Source organism: Cygnus atratus, chromosome 8 (assembly GCF_013377495.2).
Source record: "Cygnus atratus isolate AKBS03 ecotype Queensland, Australia chromosome 8, CAtr_DNAZoo_HiC_assembly, whole genome shotgun sequence".
In the NCBI taxonomy this organism is placed as follows: Eukaryota; Metazoa; Chordata; class Aves; order Anseriformes; family Anatidae; genus Cygnus; species Cygnus atratus.
In genome coordinates this window covers 1,341,620-1,366,042 of record NC_066369.1, presented here as the reverse complement: position 1 = coordinate 1,366,042, position 24,423 = coordinate 1,341,620, and the positions used below count along the sequence as shown (strand labels likewise).

General features: G+C 40.2%; 1 protein-coding gene across 4 annotated transcripts; it reads right to left on the bottom strand.

Moving 5' to 3' along the window:
* Positions 1 to 92: 92 nt before the first annotated feature.
* TECR (trans-2,3-enoyl-CoA reductase) lies at positions 93 to 24,406 on the bottom strand. 4 transcript variants are annotated; one of them, XM_050712411.1, is made up of 14 exons: positions 24,278 to 24,406; positions 23,777 to 23,857; positions 13,091 to 13,141; positions 12,527 to 12,578; positions 12,152 to 12,196; positions 10,738 to 10,841; positions 8,632 to 8,747; positions 8,408 to 8,513; positions 4,502 to 4,574; positions 4,370 to 4,413; positions 2,874 to 2,931; positions 2,211 to 2,299; positions 1,119 to 1,164; positions 93 to 1,017 (listed from the first exon to the last, which is right to left on the bottom strand). In XM_050712411.1, exons 4-14 carry the CDS (start codon positions 12,540 to 12,542, stop codon positions 890 to 892), a joined length of 825 nt encoding a protein of 274 aa, XP_050568368.1. In that variant the 5' UTR covers positions 12,543 to 12,578; positions 13,091 to 13,141; positions 23,777 to 23,857; positions 24,278 to 24,406; the 3' UTR covers positions 93 to 889. The 4 variants fall into 4 exon arrangements, with proteins under 4 accessions (XP_050568368.1, XP_050568370.1, XP_050568367.1 ...); XM_050712413.1 differs by having other exon boundaries at positions 23,777 to 23,872; positions 24,278 to 24,404; XM_050712410.1 differs by lacking the exons at positions 23,777 to 23,857; positions 24,278 to 24,406 and adding an exon at positions 22,616 to 22,694 and having other exon boundaries at positions 10,738 to 10,838.
* Between the last annotated feature and the right edge of the window lie 17 nt (positions 24,407 to 24,423).

Below are 24,423 nucleotides of genomic sequence, written 5' to 3'. Positions count from 1 at the left end.
AATACTGACAAATAGTACAAGGTAAAAGGTCCTTTAGTAACGTAAGGACTTGTTATATGAAAACAGGCCAAATATCACAGATACAGCATAGATCAGATCTTATGAATCTTATTTACTAGTATGCAATTTACTAATGAAGAATACTAAAACCAAAACAAACAGAAAACAAGCTTCCCCCCCAAAAATCAACAAAAGATGTTACATCTACAAATTCATCTTACTGTAGAATCATTTGGCAAATTATAGGTTAGACCCAAAACAGGTATTTGAGATATTGCCTATTTCTTTATTCTAGGAACCATTCATATTCTTTGGTAATGTTGTTTGTCACAAAGCACCTGCCCCCAGGCAGCACACTCTCTTTTTCAAGTCAAAGAAGGCAGAACATGCAACTGTCTTCAGGCCAGCTGGCCATGCTGTCTGAGCTGAGCTCTCTAGTAGTTGGCTGGTATGTCCTCGTTCCAATGTACTTACGTCACAGTCTTGTAGAGTGCCACTGCTAAATTTGGAGCTACTTTTCAGCACAGGCTTCTCAGTATCTCAGAGGCATCAGTCTAAATAGACTAGTACAGGAAAATCTAAGTCAATTGGGTTGCAGTGAACTATAGGAGCTTTTGGCTACCAAATGTGCAATGAAGCCTTACTTTCTGAAGGTGCTTCTGAGCTGAGGAATTCTTGAACATAAGGAAGTATAGTTTTCAAATGTACACAATTTCCCTCAGCAGTGGAGATTTAACATACAACAGAATTATTTAAATTAATTCACTTATTTTTTGGCAGGAGGTTTATGAATAAAAGATCCATCAGCTTTTTCTTCTTGAAGTTCCATGCAATATTGAAGTCAACCTTTTTTTTCTTCCTTTTTTTCCTTTCTTTCTTTTTTTTTTTTTTACAACAAAAAAGGAATAATTGGCATTCTAAGACTTGGATAATCCTTGAATTCTCGTAGGTAGGTGTAGTGTTTATCTTTTGCCCAGATTGTCATCTGAATGAAGCAAAGCAAGGTGAACAGACCCACTGGGAGGAAGAAAAAGAAAAAGATATGCTTCATACCCAGGGAAAGAACACGCTCTTGTCGCTGACAATGCTTCAGAGAGAAGTTCCAAAACTTTACTCACCTGGAACACACTGAGTCATGACAGTGAAACTGATCCATGTCCCCACCTGTTTTGGCCAAGGAAATTTAAAACATTTCTGATGACAGCATTTGCACTTATGTCTCTATTGATCAAAACCAACCTTGTCCTAGTATAGGTAAATAAAAAAGCCAAGGTCAGCCAGATCATTTTCTAATGTGAATAACCTTTAGCCAAAAAGGTGAACAGTGCCTTGTTACCACAAACAAAACCTTCATGTTTGCTTCCATACTTAATATGACAATGTTAAGCATTACAGCATAGCTTCCTTTTTCTCTGCCTAATTAGTATTTGTTACTTGTCCATCAATGGCAGGCACAGTAATTTTCTACAGCCTGAGACTTAATGCTGTTCTCATTAACATCTGCTAATGACAGAATGACACTTAATCTTCACTTAAGTCAAAACCTGACACAGTCTTTCTGCACAAAAGTGAATTTTACACTCAGTTGCACTGTTTCTAACAAGTTTTGAATTGAGTTGGGAGTTTGGCTCCTGATTAAGGAATATGAAGCAATAAACTGGTTCAAGCTTCTAAACCAGACAGCACCAACACAAACGACTGTATAACTTAGGAAAATGGGGATGAAGACCTGGCAAGCATTGCCTCATACACACTACTTCTCCATTTTCTCTACTACAGTATCCTCTATTTACCTGTGCACTATCTTCTTGTACATTGTGATATTTGTTCCTGGGCTCTCTTACATTTTAAATCCATTAGATGCCCCAATCCCCTCACTGCCACACACCCACTGGCACACACCCTCAGTGTCGATCCCCCTATTCCTGTCTGCAAAGTTTCCACTGCTTCAAAGTGCATTTATATCTTGTCTAGCAGCTACTCTGAAGCACAGGCCCAGGTCTGTTTGGCCCATAAGTACTGCCTCAAGGGTGGACAGGAAGAACAGGTAAGTTCCTGTCTGCCGTGTGGTTTCTTGGCGTTTAGAAGAGGAGGGAAAATATATTGGGCTGAACTGTTTCAGAGTTTTCTTCCATGTTTTAACATGCCAAAAGAAACGAGAACTTATCCAGCAAAACTAAAATCTTAACAGCTTGTTCGAAAATACATACCTCATAGGTATAGTTAGGGCAAGACACAAAGAAAAACAGCCACGTGAAAGGATTCTTTGTTGGATATGGGATCTTACGGGTTTTGGATCCTATAGATTAGAAAACAAATCACAAGATATTCATACTCCTAGATATATCATTTCCTATAAAGACAACCCAAATCTGCCTACTCGTGTGTGTCATCACTGTCATAGGGACAAGAAGGATGTGGAAAAACAGGATGTCCTCTGGACCCACAAGAAGGAACAGGATAACTGTGAGGAAATTCTCTGGACATTAGCAAGACATACATAACCCTTTGATCGCAGTCACACCTGTTGTGACTTATGTATGTTTTAGATGTTAGAAGTTAAAGGTGTTCTCTGTTTGTCACAGAGCTGGATTTTAATAGTCATAGTTGATAGCTGTTAAGATATTTGGCTCATGCACAAGGAGCTTTGGTCTGCACAGAGATCTTGTGCCCCTCTTCACATAAAGTCAGTGAAATTACTTTTCCTTGCTCACCAATGCGTTGCTTATACCAGCACTTCTGCACTACCCGTGTTTCCTTCTGCGCTACCTGTGTAATTGATACCCTCCAGAACGAGTCCTTTCATGAGACAGCATAACAGTGGAAGTACTGAATGGCTGGACTTAAGCGAAAAATGATAATGTAATTTTTACCATCTCTCCGGAGGTCACTAAGTGCAACATGAATGGAAAAATTTCCAGCTTCACACAGCTGCAAGAAAAGGCATGACAGTTAAAATGCACTTCTCTTCCACTTACTCTTCTTCTCTTTGTTATTTCTCAGGGTATTTAAAAAAAAGTTAAAGAAGTTATTGTATTAATATATGATTAAAAAAAGGGAGTTAATTGTAAATAACCAAGATTCCTTTCTGACAGGTGGATGGAATCTTTTTGTTCAAACATAAGACCATATTATGCTCTGTTACAGTATTTATGAGATTTGCCAACAAATGTGGACTCTCTGTCCAAAAGATCAAATTTACTTCTTATACAGTCCCCATGAGATCTAAAGGCAATAAATAAAGCAGATAAAAGTAAATCCACAAGACGCTTTCTTTATCTTTTAGCTAAGTCTTAAAAAACACCAGAGAACTTGATTCGGACAGTTTTGATTTCTCAAAAGTTATCAAAATCCCAAGGAGGATATGAGTTGAGCTGTAAGTTTTCTTTTCTAGAGTTTAATGATACAAATCATGAAATGTAATTGACCCAGCTTCCTCCACTGGCTTTAAACAATGCTTCCCCAATCAGTTATGCAGAAAGTGTATTGAAACAACCCATTTATATGATTATGGATAGTCTTCAGTGTCTGCAAAGCATAACCATTAAAGCAAATGACTGGTCGTCAGACCTCCTGAGTTTTACTGTCAGCTCTTGTACATAGTTATGTAGTCTCTCTATAAAATGGGAATGGGTTACTAACTCACAGAAATTTCATACCAGGAAGCTGCTTTGAGAACCTCCAGTAATTGACCTTTAGTTTCTTCAAGCAAGTGAACAGCTGGTGTTTTAAGTGAGTTAAACATACATAGGAAAAATGGGTACATCTTTGTTGGCTACACTAATGTTACTTCTGCACATATGGAAATGTTCCTAGGAACAGTGAGAATGAACAGACACTGTCTTAAGAATTTTGCTTTGTAAGGAAAGCTGTAAAAAATGTTCCTGAAAATGCTTGTAAGGAGCAACACCTCCTCCCCTCACCTCCATTTGCTGCTAACAGTTGTATCAAAATGAATGCCTTCCCTTGAAAATAAGCAATGTACTGTCTTAGTTGGCCAGTTCACTAAATTTTATGACCTGTTGTGATTCTTAACACTCAATGAATAGTTCACAAAAACAAACTCACTGGCTTTTACACACAGTGTCTCAAACCGATAGTTCCAGGATTCTTTTAGACTGTGAGAGATCATTTTAGCAGATCAATATCCCAGTCTTAGAATGGATACTTAATCAAAATCTTCCCTTCTGTACAAGATCACATTAAAAACTGACATGTATCTGTTCTGCATGCAGGTGGTTAGCTTTAGTAGTATGTCCCAAGTATTCTAGTTTTAAGTATCTGCTTATCCTACCCGTTACCCCACTTACACAACATAAAAAATAAACCAGCATGTTTTAGCATTTTATAAAAGGAGCAACAGACCTACCAGAAACATGATCACAGCAAAATTAATCTGTTTTTTCCCATAAGCTACAAAACAAAATGTTTACATATGGTTACCACTAATATACAGCGAATAAAGGATTTAAATCATGTTGAGGGCTTTTATGCTACTTACAAGGAGGAGTGTAAAGAGGATGATTGATGTAATAAGCAAGCCAAGCTGCAAATCCCCAGTAATACAAGCAGTTCTGAAAAACAGTTATTTTTACTTTGTTTCAGTACAATCCTCTGGGTCGTTATTCACTGCAAGGACCACTGATAACAATCAATTGGGCTGATCCTCCAAGTTGCTGATAATACAACAAAAAGTGACAACACTGGGTATGGTAAGGCAGGAGCAGACAACAGGAAATAACAGGAAGGAAGTAGTGCTCATAGAGTAAGATTTCCTTTCAAATATCTCAGAGCTGTTAAATTTATAAACAGTTTTAGAAAGTACAATCCTACTATTGGAAACAGACTTCTCTTGTCTGACAAGCCATTTGGCCAAAGATGATGCGCCATACAGACTGTATGTTAAAGACAGACTTGTTTTGCTAACCCCTGAGACTGTGCCTAAAATCTGATTTAGGCATCCTGCTCTCTTCCTTGCTTATTTCTTTGTATTTATTTGTACAATTTTTATTTGTACAATGTATCGACATTCTTTTTCTCCTTCATCCCATTGTTTTCTTTCCTTCATATGCCTTAACCCTTCCTCCTTTAAAACATCACACCTGACCTTTCCCTCTGTCCCTTTCACCATGATATCTTTATTTTGTCCCTTTTGGTGCTGTTCTTGGCTTTCTGTGATCCAGCTTCCATTCTCTAAACTCTGATAATGAAGCTTGCACTGTACTGACTCATTCCTGACTAATTTCAAGCGCTTCATCCAAAAAAAAACCAAAACTGTTTGGTTTTTCCATTTCTGCCTATTGTGGTTTTTCTCCTTCAGTATCTTGGTGACAGGTTATCTTCTCCCTCCTTGTATGTCTGCTGGGAAGCCTCTTCTTGGCCTATTCCTCTTTTTCCTCTATGGTCTCAACTCTACGTGCCATTCTCTCACAGACAGACCTTAAGCATTCTTGACAACTCATACACCTGTCTCCCATCAGTTCAGATCTCCTCCTTTATCAAAGATAGTGCAATCATTGAACTGCCCAGAGACCTAAGACAAAATGAAGATCCTTTTGGGTATGCTGTAGTACAAACACATAATGGTTCCTTGCTCTGGGATTATATATTACTAGGTAACTGATGAGACAGAGCAAATTATTAACTAATGATTATAGATCAGGTAGGACAAGAAGGGCAAAGAGATTAAGGATCTTCCCCGTGACGACCTCCCTTTTATCCAGGAAAAGCAGCAGAGCTGGAGGAACAACTCCAGTGAGGAACAATCTAGTCAGTGTCCTACTGATAAACTACTGCTTCCTCCCTAACACTGATTTCTTCTGCCATCACCCACAATGTACTAACTGCTGTGCAAACTTAGGTAGAAATGGTTCGCTGTAATCTTGGAATGGCACCTTATGAACAACCATCCTATAACTATGAAAGCTGGCACAGGATGGGTCATATGGGAATGGATTTTAGTAAAGTTAAATAAACAAATAATCATGGCTCAGCTCCCAATAATACATGGTGTAATTAAACTGATTATTCATCCAAAGAACGTGATTGACCACAATAGTTGTAAGTTATACCTCAGTTATAAGAAAAGGAGCTTTAAGATGAGTGGAGTCTGCCACTGCTAAGATCCTTAGCAGTAATACTACAAATGGCAAGCTGTCACTAGAAGCCCTTACTGCTCATACAAAAGCCTCCAGTGAGGTTCAGATAGGAGCAACAGAATATATGCAGGCTTAATGAACTCACTTGAAAGAAGGGAATTGTTTCTGTGAATCTTTCATATTCCAGATAAATAACAAAGTTTTACAATAATATTTTATAAAGAGGTTTTGTGGATGATCAAGTTGAGATATTGCAGGAATAGTTTATTTATGAGATCTCTAAGTTTAAATATTTCTGGTTAGCATTTTCGTTTTCTCTATTCCGACTTATCATCATTCCTATGATAAACAAAACTATTTCTTAAAGTTCTGCCTACGTTTACTCATATCCAGCATGTTCCTTTCTGTTTGTTTCATTATATTATCTTCTGGTTTAAATGATATTTTTCTTTAGCTCTAGATGTTTTTTTTTCCTCCAGATGTGATCATAGAAAGCAATAATATCCTGTTTTTTAACCCATGAAAATGCTGTCTAAGACCAGTCATACGACCAATCTTCGAGGAATTCCACCGGTAACCTCCCTATTAATAAAGGTATGAGAGATCCTTTTCTGGTATAACCACTATCAACTTTCCCTTAGTTAGTTCCTTTACTACCACACATTTTTTTTGTATTAATCCCTGTTTTACTCATACTGAGCCACGTATCTGAGAAATATATTATGTTAATCTATCATGAACTGCTTTTGCTGAACCCTTACTGCATTTTACTGCATCATTTATTCCCATTTCCATTTGGTGAACAAAGGATTAAAATCACAAATCTCATCAATTCCTGTCTCAGGCCTCTGCATAGTGAAACTTAAGTATCTCTTGCTAACTGAAACATTCCGTTGTGCTTGGGAAATAAGCATCTATATTTGCTTTGTACGTGATCACACACTTAAATTAAGAAGCTTTGTCTACCATCTCTGTGTGAGAGAAAAAAGGGAAGAGGACGTGATACTTTTCTGACTGGCACAATTCTGGAGTAACACCATCAAAGTCAATGAAATTATAAAAGCAAATCAAACCCAAGCACTGCTAAGCAGGGAAAACTGAGAGCAACTTTACAGATGAAAGCAAGTACCACCAACCTGAAAAGGTAGAAAAGTGATCAGAATGACTGGTACAAGTGACAATTTTAGCAACTACATTTTGTTTGGTCTGAAAGGAACTAAAAGTTGGCAAGGACCACAGTGAAAAATGAAGATTTATCACACTGTACAGATTCTTTTTCAAAGTAAAGTTGCCCATATAACTGTTGTTTAGCATGCATTAGCTACTATTGTGTGAAGAACAAGTCTTTAAGAGATCTGCTAGCCTTTTAACAATCCCTGCATTCTTCTGCTTCAGAAAACATTGACAGTAAGTTGCCAGGGAGGGTTCTTTCTGAGGGCCACTGCTCAACTACAGACCCTCACTCCATTTAGAAAGCATGAAGCCATCACCAGAACTACCAGAGCCACTGCAAAGCTGTAAGGAGTTAGCCACAAGGTAAAGCTTCAACTGCCTGGAATATTCATTGCCATAACGCAAATTCCAAGGGACTGTCTAAATGCAAAATGTTAACTACCCAAATGGTCATACTATATGTTTTTCTAGCTGTAGATGATAATCTCTTGTTTTCCTGAGTACAAAGAGCATTTTTGAATATCACTGTGTACTCTGTTGCTAACATTTTAAAATAAGCCCATACAAAACTGTGCAGCTTTGCAGACAACTAGGAAATAAGGGATCTGCATCTTAAAGGCTGCCCTATGCCACAGCAGCACTGATAACATTAGGGGATGCTCCTGGGTGAGAAGAAAATATAGAACAAACAAGTTTACTTTGCACTGGAACAATGAAAGGTAAATTAACAGTTGCTTATCAGTAAAGACAGTATGAGGTGGGGAGAGGTAAAGTGACTGTTTTTTGTTATTTGTATTTTTAATAAAAAAAACCCAACCCTCCCAACATTGCACCTATCTGTGCTGCCTTAAAAGTTAACTTTAGTAAACCTTCACATCCAGGGAGGTAGTTGAGTGGAAAGGAAGGGAGAGCTAAAGGTCTAAAATTTTAAGAGAGCAATGAGAAAACTGTAATGTGAATAACTGTATGGCAACAAATGGGTTATAGAAATCTTTTGAAGGAACTAGATTCATGGGTAAGATTTGCTGCACATTACTACAAACACCACGCCAAAAAATCTGTGCTGCAGAAGCAGAGAATAGGTTGGCTAGGTTGGATTTGTAGGGGGGCTATGGATAGATTCTGTCACAATTTACCTTCACAATATTCCTCAGTGGCATAGTCCCATGGGAGAACCGATGAACAAATATTGTTTCAATCAACCTTTTGATGTAGTGGAAAGAATGGCAGATACATGCCAAGCTAGAAACAGCAAGACAAAAGCATTTAAGAGTGCTTAAAAAAACAAATGTGGCAAGACATTTGGAATAAGACTACAATGCTAACAAGTAATACAGCTCAAGCCTGCAAACGGACTTACTTAACTACTGGATGTGGGCTTGATGTAAACCTCTCATCCAGTCCATACACAAAAGGCATGCGGAAATAAAACAGAAAATAGATGAACAATGGACCTGTATATTCTATCAAAAACACCTGCAAAAAGAGAGAAAATAATTAGACAGCTGAATCAGATGGTGGTTCTGCTTTGGTTTCTTTATGATAAGTAATGCAGTGGGATAAACACCTCCACTGACTCAGAATGGCATTTAGAGATACAGGGAGGGAATAGCAGGTTTGGGCTTAGGCTATGAAATCAGCAGACATGCATATAAATATTCTGCAATGTATTTGCCTCAGTTGCATACAAACAGCCATTGCCAGTGCAGCTGACACAGTATGGGTATGAAAAGCTAATCACAGCAGCCCAGAGATCATGATAACTGTGCATGCATGTTACATTTATGCAACTCTCACCCTCCTCTTGCCCTTAAAAACTATTCATTTATTTTGGGTTAAAATGAAAGTTGTTGAAGAATTTATCTTGAAGGAAATGAGCTTTCTTTCCAATGAATGAATTTTATTTAAACTGGAAACACAGTTTGCAAGTGTTCACAGGTGACCCCATCTGTATGAACAGTTAGCGCAGCAGATATTCCGGAAAACAATCAATTAATTCTATACTCAAATAATCTTTCACTGGGGATGGGGGGGAAGAGGAAACTAAAGAAGCTATTTTCTAACCTAACTTCATTTCAGGTAGGAGTGTATTTCTCATGAGCATCACTTTATATTGAGGTTAGCTTTGGACCAAGCATTAACAGTTGCATTTTCCATTTTTAAAGTGAAGAAGGCAGGTCAGTACTTCATTTATGGAGAAAGAAGGGAAATTGATTGTAATTCCATTGAAGAAAACAGAACACGTCACTTTTCAAATGTGTTTAGAGTTATTTTAACTATGAGAAAAGATGTTTTCATTTCAACTTCTGTAACAGAATCAGTATTTTCTGTGGCAAAGGTAGGACTTGATTGTCTTTTTTATTTGATAAAACTGAAGCATTTCTTGGCTTACATTTGAATGAACTAGTCTGAAGGGCAGGGAAAGCAGAAGGTAAAGGACGGATTATGGAATTGAAGAAGTCTGGTGTTATTTTACTGTGATATTTTAGTATATATTAATGCATGTATGTCTTGGAGTCTACATTGCCATTACAAGTTTTGCTTGTCTTCCTGGTTTATGGCTTGTGTAATAGCTGACTTACTTATCAGCACAGCATTTAAAGTGATGATCTGAAGATTCGGTCTTGCAGATATTTAAATTTTTTTTTTTTGCTTCCTGTGAATCCTTGCTATGTCATTAACACAAGATTTTAGTAATGTTTCATAGCTAGGAAATGGTAAATGTGTTGTAAATTACTGGGTACCCTTCCCTTTGTGCTGTGCTGGTTCATTGTAACTAGTGGAAAATACGTGCGCCTTGGAGTTCCTGAAGAACTTTCTAGGGTTATTGGTCACCTCACTGCATAAACAGCACGCACCTGCAGAGTGAGTTGTGATGGGGCTTGCCTTTGAGCTAAGAGAGTAAATGTGAGGTCTTTGTGGATGGCTTCTAACACTGCAGAAATGATCAGCTGTCATTAGCCTGGCACTAGCATCCTGGGACGCAGCCACATGCAGACAGCTAACTCATTTTACTTTCATGCATTTTCCTGCTGAAGTCAGTTCAGTTACTGACAGGTAAGTTGCTCACATGCCTCTTTGCAGAACAAACTCTGAGTATAATCCTGATTTTGTCAGGAGAGTTACACAGGCCCTCTGAAGCAGATCCCCAAAGGCATTTAGATACCTAGTTCCTAGTGATTTTGCAGTAGACATCTAAATCCCTTTGAGAACTTGCACCTTAGTTCAGTACAACCAAACTACCCTGTAGCAAGTTTCCCACTGCTGCTCTCCCAGGGAGCTAGACATTCAGAATATTTTGTTGCTGCTTTCCCTGGTTAAATGAACTGAAGCGATGAGGATTCATTGCCTGCATCCACTATCAGAGCAGACCATGCAGAAATATTGTAGAGAGACAAAAAGTGATATAAGGATTAATTATGGAGAAATAGCCATTAAAATGGCTCAGATTTGACACATAGCTCACCGTAGTCCATCCTATCTGTGGCCCTAAATCTTTAAAGTATAAGGTAGCAGTTGTGCCAACAGGGAGGTGCTGCAGGATTTCCTCATCCCTCAGGGACTTTCCTTCTGAGAAGGAAAGAGGTAATTACATCTCAGTGAAATTCAAGTCAATTTTGCCAGCATGCTAGCTTTATATTGTGCTTTTATCCATCTGTGAGATTCTTTGACCTGACATGGGTTTATTGGAATCTAAATAAAACAAACAAACAAACAAAAAAGACTAAGAATGCTTATCCTTAATTTTGATTTATCCCTATAATCATATGTAAGCCTAGATCCTCTATTCAGGATCTCTCTAGTCAGGAGAATTTCCGATCCTATCTGCCTAGTCCAGTAGACTTGCTTCATCACTGCTACAGTAGAATTTGCTGATGGGTCACTGTCCATTAATACAGTTCACTGACCTCGTAGTCAGCTGCACCTCCATCTTTCTCTTCCCTGCTTCTCACTGCTCATCGCCAGACACAAGGAAGCTGTAACAAGCTAGGACTGCAAGGCCCTCCTACGGAGGTCTTCATTGCCTCCTTTTTTTCCAAAGCTAGGACGTGATTCCACAGGAACTGAGCTGGTGATCAAGTTTTTAATGCCTGGATTTCAGGGAATCCCAAGAAGGCCAGCATTTTCTCATGACAAGTCTCACAACAGAAACTCATGGAGCAATCTAGCAATGTAGATCTTAGAAGAAGGAAACAAGGTACTCATACGCCTGTTCTTCATGGACAGATTCTACACAATGAATTAATCTTCACCAGCATAATTCTAAGGGAATATATAAATTATGCTTACTAGAAGCAAAAGAACAAAGTGCTACATTTTATACTGAATGCTAAGATGAATAAGCACAGTTTGGCGATTGGACTTTCTTTTGTGCACCCAGACCACGTACTGAGGCTTCTAGCAGTGATGCCTGCAACTATGCTAATCAAGTCAGTCAGCTGGCATCAGCTTTGTCAGCAAATCCTACATCCACAGCAATGTGTTTTACATTAGCTTACCTCAAAGGAACTGTAATTCCTGTCTGAGAGCAGAGGATTATGTGAATTGATAGCTGTAACTCAGTTCTTTTTAGTACTCCCAGCTGAGCATCACTATGGGAATCATTTCACTGCAGCTAAGGGAAGTTAGAGTCTAGATTCTGTGCTGCCTTTAAAGCAAAGGTGCTCAGTAGTTAGAAAGTGCATTGGAAAAATGTTCAGACTCCTGAGTTAATTACCAAGCGCCAAACAGATGGATGGAACTCTTTTCAATACTTTCAAAGAATTTAATTTGTTCTCGATTCATTTCAGTCTTCATGGAGCTAATACCCATGCAAAGTACACCTTTTACACAAGGCCCCTGCTCAGAGCTTTATTACTCTAGTCCTCACAGGTACTTACTTGGATCAAGTTTTATCGACTGTCTTGCTGGATACCACCGAGGATCTGTAAGACCATACAGAATTTTGTGATATGCAATATTTGTTTTAGATTACCCACGGTTACAATAAATGCAACATAACAGAGTATGATTTTTTGAAGATTTTTAGGAATATTCATTTAACATGAATACCTGTGAGAAATTATGCAGCAGGAAAAATACAAAGGTGTATCAGGATAGTATAAAAATGGTATTGAAATCTCACTGTGATCACATTCATGTGCAAGTTACTTAGCATTATGTGTGTGTGCATCATGTTTCAAGTTCATAAGTTTCTCTTATTTATATACTGGATATTCTGATGTGATACAAACTGTTGCAAAAGTTATACTCACATAATTTATGGAACATCAATCTTATCTCCCTAATTGTAGCATTTGGTTCCACCTAGACAAAAAATAATTCATATATATAGATATATATGTAAGATATGCACGTTTTGAAAGACAGCTATTAGGTGTAAGGCTATTCATGTAGAAATGTGACTCAAACAACAAACAATGTAACTTTCTTAGATATAGCTAGGATTGGTATGGATGATTCCAAGTATTTCTTACAGGAAAATGGGAGGACCTAATTTGTGGCATCTGTTTCAGAGGCAGTTACAGTGGCAGTGATCAAGAGTTACTACAGCAGCATTGACAGTTTGATGGCTTATGAGTGAGTAAGGTACAACTGGCACCAAAGAGAGAAGTGAGTGAAGTTGTGCTATTTGCCCAAGGCTCCTTTGTGAAAAGGGCTGAAGTGCTCTGTAGTGAGTATGAAGTACGCATAGCTGTTGCCTCTCCAATGGCCAAAAATGGCTATTGAAATACTTCTCACAAACACTAAGTTTACTTTAAAAAACATTAGTAATTTTAAAATAGTCACCTAGCATTTTGAACAGATTTTTGTTTTACCTTATCTAGGAAGCATAGCTGTTCCTTTGTCTTCCAGTCAAGGATTTCCACCTGATAGGATACAAAATTATAATTATTATTGCCTACATAATCTCTAAACTCTTGGTTGATTCTCAATTTTGCAGTCATTATTCAGAATGAGACACATTTTTCCTCTGACCTATGGACTGTGTTAAAAACAGTTCTGATGTGTTCAAGAGACAGCTTTAATCATTGACGGGTTCTCAAAGCACTCAACTTGTGAAAAAAATAGCACTCTTGCCAAATAAATTGTCTTCCTGGATAAATTCAGAAGCAGAAGCAGCTAACTGATCGAAACACACATTCTGGGGTGTTTTGTTATGCTAGAATAAAAGGAACAAATAAGGGACAGAGAAGTTTCATGGTAATCACTAAGGAACAAGTTTATCTTCAGAACTGTTCTGATTTATAAAACTAGAAAGGCAATTTGAGAAAAAAAAAGTAAATGTGTATATACATGCATGTAAGCAAGTATTTTGAGTACATAGAGCATAAAGATTACTGTACATTGTTCCCAGAATGTGTGTTAATTATAAAGAGAGTGGAAAACATCGAAAGACATAATGGACAAATGCAGCTAAAGATGTGGACTTCGTAAATCATTGAGAGGTTGTTATAGGAATATTCAATGTTACTCTTGCCTCTCAGATCACCCATACTAGAAACTATGTATTAGCATTTTATCTTCCAAGTGGTGGTTTAATTGCAGCTCTGTATTGGACAAAGTGGATTATTTTCATGATCAAATGACATTTTGGCAAAAGGTTTTGATTTTAATTAACAGCCAAGCAGAAAAGTCCCCAGATGTTTCAAAGCCAAGTTGCAGCAGACTAGCAAAACTTACCATATAGTTCTTGTGTTTTAATTTGTTCTCATCAAACACTTGGTAATTGAACTTTAAGGTACAGCTAAGACTGAAAGTTCAAAGCTTATCTGTCACAGTCACAAATGACTGGGACTATCATTACTCAGTTGTGTTTTTTTTTTTTTTTAAATAAATGTCTAATGTTAATTATGATTGGTATTAACTGACCAAGGGGACAGATTAACAGTAGACTTTAAATATGATTCCCTACTAAAAATAGGAGTCACAGTCCAGTATCTTTCTAATAGGATATCTTTGAAGAGATGACTTGGTTAGAGTATCTTATTTCCTTCTTTTACTTGTCCCAAACTATTCTTTATCTGTTGGCGTAGCAATGAAGCACTTCAGCTCCAGCCAGAAGTATCCAATCTGATCCCTACAAGGGACACTAATGCAGTAGTATTTTCTACTTGTGCATTGTAAGCTGTCAAGGGGCATCAAGGGAGGTAAGCACTTTTCCTCCTTTGCAATGCATAATGCATGTGTGCCAGATTATTGTGTTATTACATATTTCTACCTATCTCCTTTAGAAATAATATAAAGTACAAGTTTTACTGTCTCTCTGGGAGATCACTGTGGGAAAGCAAATGAAGTGGATTCCTCTTCTCTGGGATGCTGAACTACAGCACTCTGACTCTTGCAGCCCACAGAACAGGTACTGTGGGGACAGTAAATATTTTTTTGTCACTTCTGATGCTGAGTTGTCACAAGGGTTATTGAAACCTTCCGTGTATTTCAAAGCTCTTGTATCAAAGAACACCACTGGGCAGCCCTACAGACTGCAGCAGCAACCAGTTTAGAAGCCTCCTTCCCATTCCATACCCACTCCCAGCATATACATATTGGATCAGAATCCACCCACTCCACTCTGCCCTGGAAGTTTTAGTCTCTGGTCTTTAGTGTCTGCATTAGAAAAATCCTCTCCAGGCCAATTACAGAGTAATTTGGTTATCTGTTCTGCTACCTATCCTCTTTTAATTGGGTTATTCTTGTTATGCACAAGGCCAGACAGAAAATTACAGAACATCTATCTGCTTTTGCTCTGTGGTTTTCTTGGGAGTAGCTGTATTAAAATGTAGGTATTTCTGTGAACCACTGGAATCAGTGTGGAAAATAACCAAATCATCCACCATCTTCTGTATTGCTATTTGGTTCTGTTCCAGCATGTTGCTTTCAAGTGCCAAACTGGCATACCTTCCTGTACTAGCCCTTTTCTTCAAAAACCTACAAAGATGATGGATTCAGACTTCTGAAGGTGCACAACGACAGTGGTGAGTGGTAAGGTCACCAGCTGCAATATGGGAAATTCCCATCAAATATGAGGAAATGACAAAAATTGGAAGAGACTGCTTAGAGGGGATGTGGAATCTCCATCCTTGGAGGTATTTGAACCTGGACTGGGCAAGCCCACGTGCAGTCTGATGTAGTTGCATCTGCTTTGAGCAGTAGTTCAGCTACATGACTTTCAGAAGTCCCTTGCAACCTAAATTATTCAATGATTCTGTATTTTTGAACACTCATTCCTGAACTTCAAACATTTTAGTTACCATCAGTTACATTCAAGATCTAAGCAAATATAACACATGCTTTCCCTTTTCAGAAAGAGGGACACAAGAACACTGCTGTAGATTCCATTCCAGCTCATAGAAATCTGTGCAACGACAGAGTGAAAGCAAGGTGACCATTTCCTCTAATTATCATGCCTCGTATCTGTGACAGAACGTCCCCACCATGGTTAGCAGTTTCCTGCATAAGAGCCAGAAAAGACTGATCCAAGCTAAGAAATGTTATCTTTTCTGAACATAACGGCCAATGGCATGAACCCACATAGCACTGAACACAGTGTTTCCAGTCCTCAGGCACAGCACCAAGTCAGTTAATGTACTGGTTGGCAACAGTCTTTAGATACGCAGCAATCTGTTCTTGGAACACTTACTGATGGGTATCATCCCTTTTAAACATAAATTGTTTGGCTCAGAGCATTTTAATTTCTGAGTGTTTTCAAAGCATTTAGCACAATAGGACACTGACAGTCAGTTTGCACTAGTGCGGTATGACTTGCAGTCCACTTATTTGGTGATTTTTTGACAGGCATTTTAAATTACAGCTTCTCAAAAACTACTTTGAATAGAATGTAAGCAATAGGCAGATTTGTGCAAGATAGCTGAAAGTTAAAACTCTTCTAGAAGTGACTACAAATACATACTTTCAATGTTTAGGAGACAAACTTGTTCTCATGCATAAGGAGCAAAGATTGATAATGTCTTTAAAGACAGAGAAAATCTCTTAATTATTGTTTAGAACAGGTCAAGAGCAAAGAATAATCAATTTATAATAAATGCAGAAAAATTAATTGCAACGGTTAAACTTCTATTCAGAAGGGTGGAAAATTTATTCACCGGGGAAAAATGGTTGAGCAAAGTGTTAATTTTTTTTAGATAGAGTGCCTTTAATGGGATTACAAAAATACAGTAGATCAAATCCACCCAGTTTAAGGCTGTTTCAGATGCTCAAGCATCAACAGATCTTCAAAAATGATGTGGTAACTGTAATGGAAATACAGACTCTTGGAAGTTTTATTTGCAGCCATTTGTACTCAGCAGATTCAGTAAACTCTAGCTTAGTGAGATTTTTTGAACACTGACATAAGCATATATTGTATCGATTTCTTTTTAAATTACTCAGAAAAAAAAAATGCTTATTTTACAGTCTTAGAACCAACCAGCCCAAGAAAGAGCAATGCAGAATGAATTAATTCTCCCTGAGCTACTGGACTGCTTACGTGAGTCAGGTTTCTGTAATTTAACCATTAGAAAAGTCAGTGGTTGCTATAGTTCTAATTAAATCTTTCTGAACATTTAAATTTTCCAATGGAATTAGTAATTTTCTCTATTCCCTTAGACTTTTCTTGAATACTGTGTTGTTCCTGAAAGAAGCAAGCATGCCTTAGTGTGGTCTCCCACTAGGGCATATCAGGAATAACGTTCTTGAAGTCAATAAAGTTAAGCCAAAGGGAAATTGCTGTAACCGTAGTTACACTGAAAAACTGTGTTTGTGCTGCTGCTGCTACAACTGACTTTCAGTCTGAAACTTGCCTTGCATAGGAATGTACAAACCATTGCAGAGGATGAGTCTAAGGATCCATCCAGAATGGTACCTTTCTTTCTGATACAGCCAACAGCAGGTGACTCACAGGAACAAAATACGGCAAGAATGTAGTCAATGTGGGGAGGAGAGAAGACATACAGATTGAGATTTTCCTGCAGCAGAAGTGCTGCCTTTGTGTTTATTAGCTTTTTGTGGATTTTTCTTCAATTACTTCTTCCACTTGCCTTTTAAACCTGTGTAAACTTTTAGCATTCACAGTGTCTTTAGGTGAGGAGTCCCACAACTTAACTACATGCTATGTGAGAAAGTTTCTGAGCAGAACCAAGGCAAATGCTTAACCACAAAACCAAATTTCATCATCTTTCCTGTGGAGGGCTACACTTTTTTCTGTAATTAGTTCAGCTATGTAAAGCCTTACCTTTTTGAAGTAAATAGCTCACATTTCATGAAACTAGAATCTTATTACATGATTTCACCAAGTATTAAAAAAGGAGATTGTGATACCCATACTCACAAAGTTTCACACAATTAAATTTCACTTTTGTAAAAATCAGATGTCTAACATTTAAAGGTTCACAGGACATACACCAGGTGTTTACTCATCAGCCTCTTAAGTTCTGCTCCTACGTATGCCTGAGAACCATCATCTGGACTACACTGAAACTCAGTATATTTTTATTTCTTCCACCTGTTAGAGGTTTGTGCGTTAGAGGTTATCACAGTGAATTCTGGCTCCTGAAAGCCTATGAAAGCTTTCCAGCTTTTGCTAGCATGGCATCTTCCATGAGGATACACAGGATGGGAAAGTAACCAGCACCAGTTAATTCTGACTCAGTGGGTATTTACTTGCATTGGCTAGCACAGCTGCCAATTTCCCAGTCATGCTGAAGACTCACATCATTCACCAAGTATCACTGTCACTATTAAGCAAATTGGAGTGCTTCCATCTGTGAACCTAAGCCAGCTTTGACGCAATACTAAGTAGACATCCAGGTTTTTCAGTGGCACCTCATAGCCTTTTCAATGTACAAAGGAGACTATTCATAGCTCAGGGCTCTAGTTCATAGTGATTATTTTCTGCAATGAGAATATTCAGGTAGAAGAGGTTTATAAATGCTCTGTGCAAATCAGCACTGTGATTTGCGGTGTTGAACTTCGGTATCTATAGTTCTATTACTACTCTTCATGGATCATTTGGTGTATGGATGTCAAAATGTACATCCAGGGTGTGCTTTCAACATGGAATTGAAGAGACTGAAGAAAGATTTTTTCCTTTAAATTATTTATGTATTTTTCCCTAGGGGTATTAAGGTTGGGTCTGCTGTCTTTTCACAAGGCAAGAAAAGAAGAAGCTGTAGGAAGCCTGTAGCCCTTATACTGATGGGTGAACTCACAATAGTTGTATTTACTTTTTAAAATATACTCTAAAGCAGTCCATTATTTTCTTTAAACAAGTCTTTTGATTTCAAATGTAGCCTTCAAATCCTAAGTGGCTCCAGGTACTCCCTGCCAAGTAATGTTTTATTGTCACATTTCCCTGTACAAAATTAAGTTTCTCTCTTGCCACAGAGAAAAAGGACAAATTGCCTGTCTTTTAAGCGAAGCAGCACAAATGACTGTACAAAGTGTTGATAAGTGTATGGAGAAGTGGTGAGGGAAAAGAAAGGGAGAATGTTTTTCCCCATCTTCTCAGTTCTGTGATAATTTTGTGTGTTACTTGTGAAAACAGAGCAGACCTTTTCAAATAGCTGGGCAGTTTTTGGCAGTCTCCCTTTAAATGACCGTTCAAACATCTCATATATGGCCTTGTCTTGCTCAGGCTGCTCTTGGAGGATACAGAATCTTAAAATCCTCTGCAGTCCTGCTTTTGGCACTTGTTCTCAGTGTTTCTACTTGATGAGGCTTTAGACAGCATAGCTCTGAGTGGGAGAAACCTTTGTAACAGGAGCTGTGACATCTCAGCAATGCCAATGAGGCAGCAGCCATCCCCCTTGCATTCAGAAGGTTTTCATCACAGTCAGAAGGGGGAGAAACTTTAAATGCCAGCAAGGAGGGGGGCACTACATTATAGCTTTTAGACTGTACTGCATATGTCAGCTCAATCTATCCTCAGGGAACGAAGATTCCAAAACATTTTGGGTTAGCACAGCTTACAAAAGGCACTCCCCATCCAAACCAGTTAAGGAAGCAAAATTATAACTGAAGCTCCTATGGCACTAGTTTTCTGCAACGTGAGTGTGTTTGCTCAAGCGTATTTCCTCTAGGAAGACACAGGGACATACTATTTTCTTTATATGAAATGCTTTTGAAGACTTAAACCTATCAAGTAGAAAAAAGGGTAGAATTCATTAGCCTAACTTCAGAGCTCTGCACTACAGACATTTACATCTGAGCATGTCATATAAACACCCTTTGTAGGGAAAGGAGAAAAGCTGGCACTTTTAGGATAAGCTTCATCATAAGCTTTGAAACACATCTAAACTAGGTCAGAAGAGTTGTTTTCTAATACATTTAGAGAAATGAGCACTCCTAGAGACTATCAGTTATCTCAATACCAGTCTCTACCGTAGACCTCTAAATTCTGGGAGGTGAATCTCAAATTATCAGGTGCGGTCCTTTCAGGTATGCACATGTCTTTAAACAGTAGCTGTTCTTGCCAGGCTTCTCCTGAGCAATTAGTGATAAAACAGCTGCGAGGTGAAATTAGAAACATACCGGTGCCCAAAGTAAATAAAACCCATTCTAGCCTTATTGCAGAACAAGAAATGTACAGACAGTCACCTAGACATGGGTCTAGGAGTTCAGGGACCTGACTACATATGATAAGTAGGGGAAAATCACTCAGCCACTCTGGATTTTTGGTGGTTGATCCATTAGGTCCAGCACACTTTGGCTTAATTAGTTGTTGCTCATAATTTTTGGTACTTAAGTTTGAACACAACCTATTCAAACTAATTAGTTAAAGGTGATTCCAAAGCTGCACCTGCCTTTACTGGCTTCTTAGAAGTCACTCTAATACAATGTTGCCTATTTTTGAAGTATTTCTGCCCTTAGCAGAAATGAGGAAGACTCTCATTCAAGGAAGAGAATTAACAGCTGGTGTCTGAGCACTCACAGTCAGACTGGTGTTCTTGTCCATCTTTTTGTTGGTCCATTCACATTTTATTCATGATTAGGGGAAAGGACCTTCCTATATATTCAGTATGAAATGGATTGCAGAATCACAGAATCAATCAGGTTGGAAAAGACCTCTAAGATCACCCAGTCCAACCTTTAACCTTGTACTGACAAGTCCACCACTAAACAATGCTACTAAGTTCTCTATCTACACATTTCTTGAAGACTTTCAGGGATGGTGACTCAACCACTTCCCTGGGCAGCCTGTCCTAATGCCGCACAACCCTTTCAGTAAAGAAATTTCTCCTAATATCCAACCTAAACCTCCCCAGGCACAACTTGAGGACATTTACCCTTGTCTTATCACTTGGTGCTTGGGAGAAGAGCCCTTGCTACAACCTCCTTTAAAGTAACTGTAAAGTACAAGAAAGTTTCTCCTGAGCCTTCTCTTCTCCAAGAGAAACCCCAGTTCCCTCAGTTGCTCCTTGTAAGACTTGTGCTCCAGACCCTTCACCAGCTTCGTAGCCCTTCTCTGGACATGCTCCAGCACAATATCCTTCTTGTAGTGAGGGGCCCAAAACTGAACACAATATTCAAGGTGCAGTTAGGTACTAGGCATGATAAAATGCGCAAAAAAAAAAAAAAATCAACAAAAGAGAAAGAAGCATTCCACTAATAAACCTCCATTAAACTTGTAATAGTCATATTAGAAAAAATTTAGACAGCAACAGTTTGGTGTTTGCAAAGTGCTTTGTTATTCTTACAAAGACGTACCACAGAAAAGCAATAAAGGGTAAATGGCTCTGACATGTACACGGAAAAGCACAGAATTGCAGACTAACCCAAAGCAGGGAACATTAATGTTTGTAATATCAATAGAGATTTTTTTCCCTTTAGGAAGTCTTGGGAAAGGTGCGACATTTACTATCTCTCCTTTCCTAACTTAGGTTTTTTCTCCTTTCATAACTTAGTTTTGAATGTATGGTGAGGAGATGCAGTTCAGTATGCTAAGCTGTCTTGAATTTATAACAGAAAGCAAGTCAGTGGGGAGAACGGTGCTGAAAGCGATATGCAGCAGCACTGCTTAGTACTACCTAAGCTGTCTTTGTCCACATCCCACACCCTGAGTCTGCTCACACACACACTGGCAAATCTGTTTCCACACATTATCTGCTGTACAGAGAAAAGGACTAAGACATATGAGGCTGACTTGTAAATAAATTCATGAGACATTCTGAATTTGGATTAGTGTTGCTTAGACACAGAATATCAATTAAAGACACAAAAGATCTGGATCTGCTGCTGTTGTTCTGCCTAGTGAGGTAGAGCACACATCATTCCACTTTCTCATGTTTCTTCATCTGTAAAATTAGGTAGTAATTATATCCATGCTTTTGAGGTCTTCTAGTAATGAGTGCTATAAAGAAGTTCAGTACAACTGGAGCAGAAGAGCAAACCTGCCAACCAGACAATGACTGGAGATGTTTAGAGGGGTATTACACATGTGCCTGATCCTGCATTTGGATATCACAGGACCTTGGGACAGTGATAGAAATGCAGGAGGCAGTGAAAAGCACGGTCATTTCTCCTAAAAAAAAAAAAAAAAAAAAAAAAACACACAGGGAAGCGAGTATTGCAGGGGAAAAGGCACTGCAGGTGCCTACCACACACCCACAATGGATAGAGTCAGCTTAATTTGCGGAAGCCTTAGTGACATCCAAAAAGCTCTCATAGCTTTGAAAAGCAACATCTGAACTTTTAGGTCATGGTAAGTAACTACAAAAGCAGTTTTGTTTCTGATTTCTTTTAGACTCTGTTAATGTTATAGTAACAGTTGTTTTGTATTTTGTACGGGGAAAAAAACGCATTCAATTTTAGGTGAGTTTTGTGCTGGAGAAAATGAAATGTAAACCTGCAGAAACATAGTTAGGATTGCCACCGGTAGGCTAGCACCAACCTCTTTGGGTAACACAAGCCACACTTAAGAGATTTTGCATTAGCCAACATAATTCCAGCAGAGTTGGTGGGGCTGTTTATGTAAGCGGATCCTCGCCCGTCCCGCTCCCCAGGTGCATGTCACTCCGCACTTGCAGCGTGCACAGGGAGCCAGGGGCCCCAACCCCTTGCGGCCGCGCCAGGCTGCGCTCCTCTGAGCCCCGCCGCGGTGCCGAGCCGAGCCGGGCCGCCCACCGGCACGGTCCTGCCCCAAGCCGGGCCACCAGGTGCCCAGAACATTCCTCGTCCGGCCGAGGCGCGCCGCCAGCGCCGCACCGCAGACCGCAAGGAGCCCGGAGCCCCGGGGCACCGCTCGGGTACCCCCATCCCAGGCCGCCCCCTCGCCCCGGTGCCCCCCCGGCTCCCGGCGCTCCCCTCCCGCTCCCGCCGCCCCGCTCCCCCCGGCCGCCCGCACCCACCTCGAAGAAGCCGGCTCTGCCGCCCATCCTGCGGGCCGCCGCCTCCCGCCGCCGCGGCACCCTCCCGGCCCCGCCCCGCCCCGCTCAGCCGGCGCCCGGCCCCCGCGGCGGGGCTCCGGCCACGCCCGGCCCCCCCCAGCCGCCCCGCCCCGCCCCGGCCCGGTGTGGGCGAGGCGCTGGGCCCTGGGCGGCAGCAGCACCGCGGGGCGCCGGCAGCAAAGCGTCCTGCAGCCTTCAAACACGGGGAAAAGCAGGTTCAGAGCCACGACTCGGCGGCGTTTGATTCGAAAGGGCGCTTTATTTTTCTTTGAGAGGCACGGGGGTACTGCAGGAGATCAGTGTTTCATGGTGTGTGCCGATCAGAGGTAGAGAAATGAGATAACCAGCAAAACCCACAACTGATCAAGAGCCAGAAAACACCCTCCTTTCTTTTTCTGCTAGCGTACCTCGTGTTTCTGTGTGATTTGACAGACAGCAGACCTGGGCTGGGTCCCTTCTTCTGTGACGTGCTCCCATTGCTGTCAGAATTAAGCTCATAGCATAAAGCAGTACGGAGGCTGGTATTGTTTTTTCCTCCAACTAGTATTTATTCCATTATCCTCTTGTGAGAGCTAAAGTAATTAAACATTAGTGGATTCTACCTGCTATAAAGAAACATTGCTTTTTTATGGCTCTAAGTTTCCATTATACAGAAAGGTTTATGCCATGCGCTCTTTGGAAGCCCTCTGCTAACGCCAAATTTTATCTGCTTCCATAGGATTATAACCATCAAAGCTTCTTAAACAAAATATTGAAGAATAAATTTCAGATGTACAAAGCATGAGGCCCCTACTAGCAAGCCTGAGGGCAGATCAGAAACACCCAATGGGACAGAATTTACTACCGGTGTGAAGACAGGCTGAAAGTGTGTGAAGGTGTGTGCTCCTTTTCAAGGCAATTATGTGTTTGGATCGTTAGTGCTGGGATCGGGTTAGACCTTCTGGATTTTTATGTTAAACAGAATTACTGCCTTTCTAAAGAAGCAGACGTTCTTTTGGTATATTTGTCTTCCAAATGGCCTGCATTCATATACTGAGGAAAACTATCTCCAATATGTGAAAGTAATCAAGGTAAATACAGAAAAGCAACCAGAACACAAATATAAAAGCCATTTAAGCTAACCTTCTATCAGAAAGCTCTCGGACAGTACTTCAGACCAACAGGTCGTGCAAACGGCCCCTCCGTATCGGTGCGGCATACCACCTGGAGAAGGAAAACCTGTAACAGACCATTCGAATTCCAGTGCTGACAACATTGCAACCTACAGCCTCATGCTCCCCTGAACCTCACTTACAGATCCCCCCTTCTGAATCTGTAGCACAGAAGGACTTTAGCGCTCAGGGTCCATCATTCCAGAAGAAACCCAGCCTTGGACAAAAAAACCCCAAGCCGTAATCCTTCAGGCTTCACCCAGCTGGAGCAAGGTAGTGAGGTTTGATCAAACCTCGGGTTTGATGAAGTAAGCGCTCGGCTCCCTGCGCGGGCCTGGCAGCCCACCCCCTGGCAGCCACCATTCGTCACTTACGGCGCCGCGACCACACTAGCACAGGTTGGGCCGCTTCAGTGACTCCACGGCGCAGCCCAAGCGGCGGTGCCGGGAAGGGGCCGCGCTCGGGGACCTACCTCGGCCGCCCTCCCGCAGGACCGGGCCCTTCCCGGGCTGGGCCGGGGCCTCCCGGGGCCTCCGTTCCCCCGTGGGCTCGCGGGACTCCGCGTCCCGGCCGCCCCCAGCGCCCAGGGGGCGCTGCCGCTGAGGGCCGCTGAGGGCC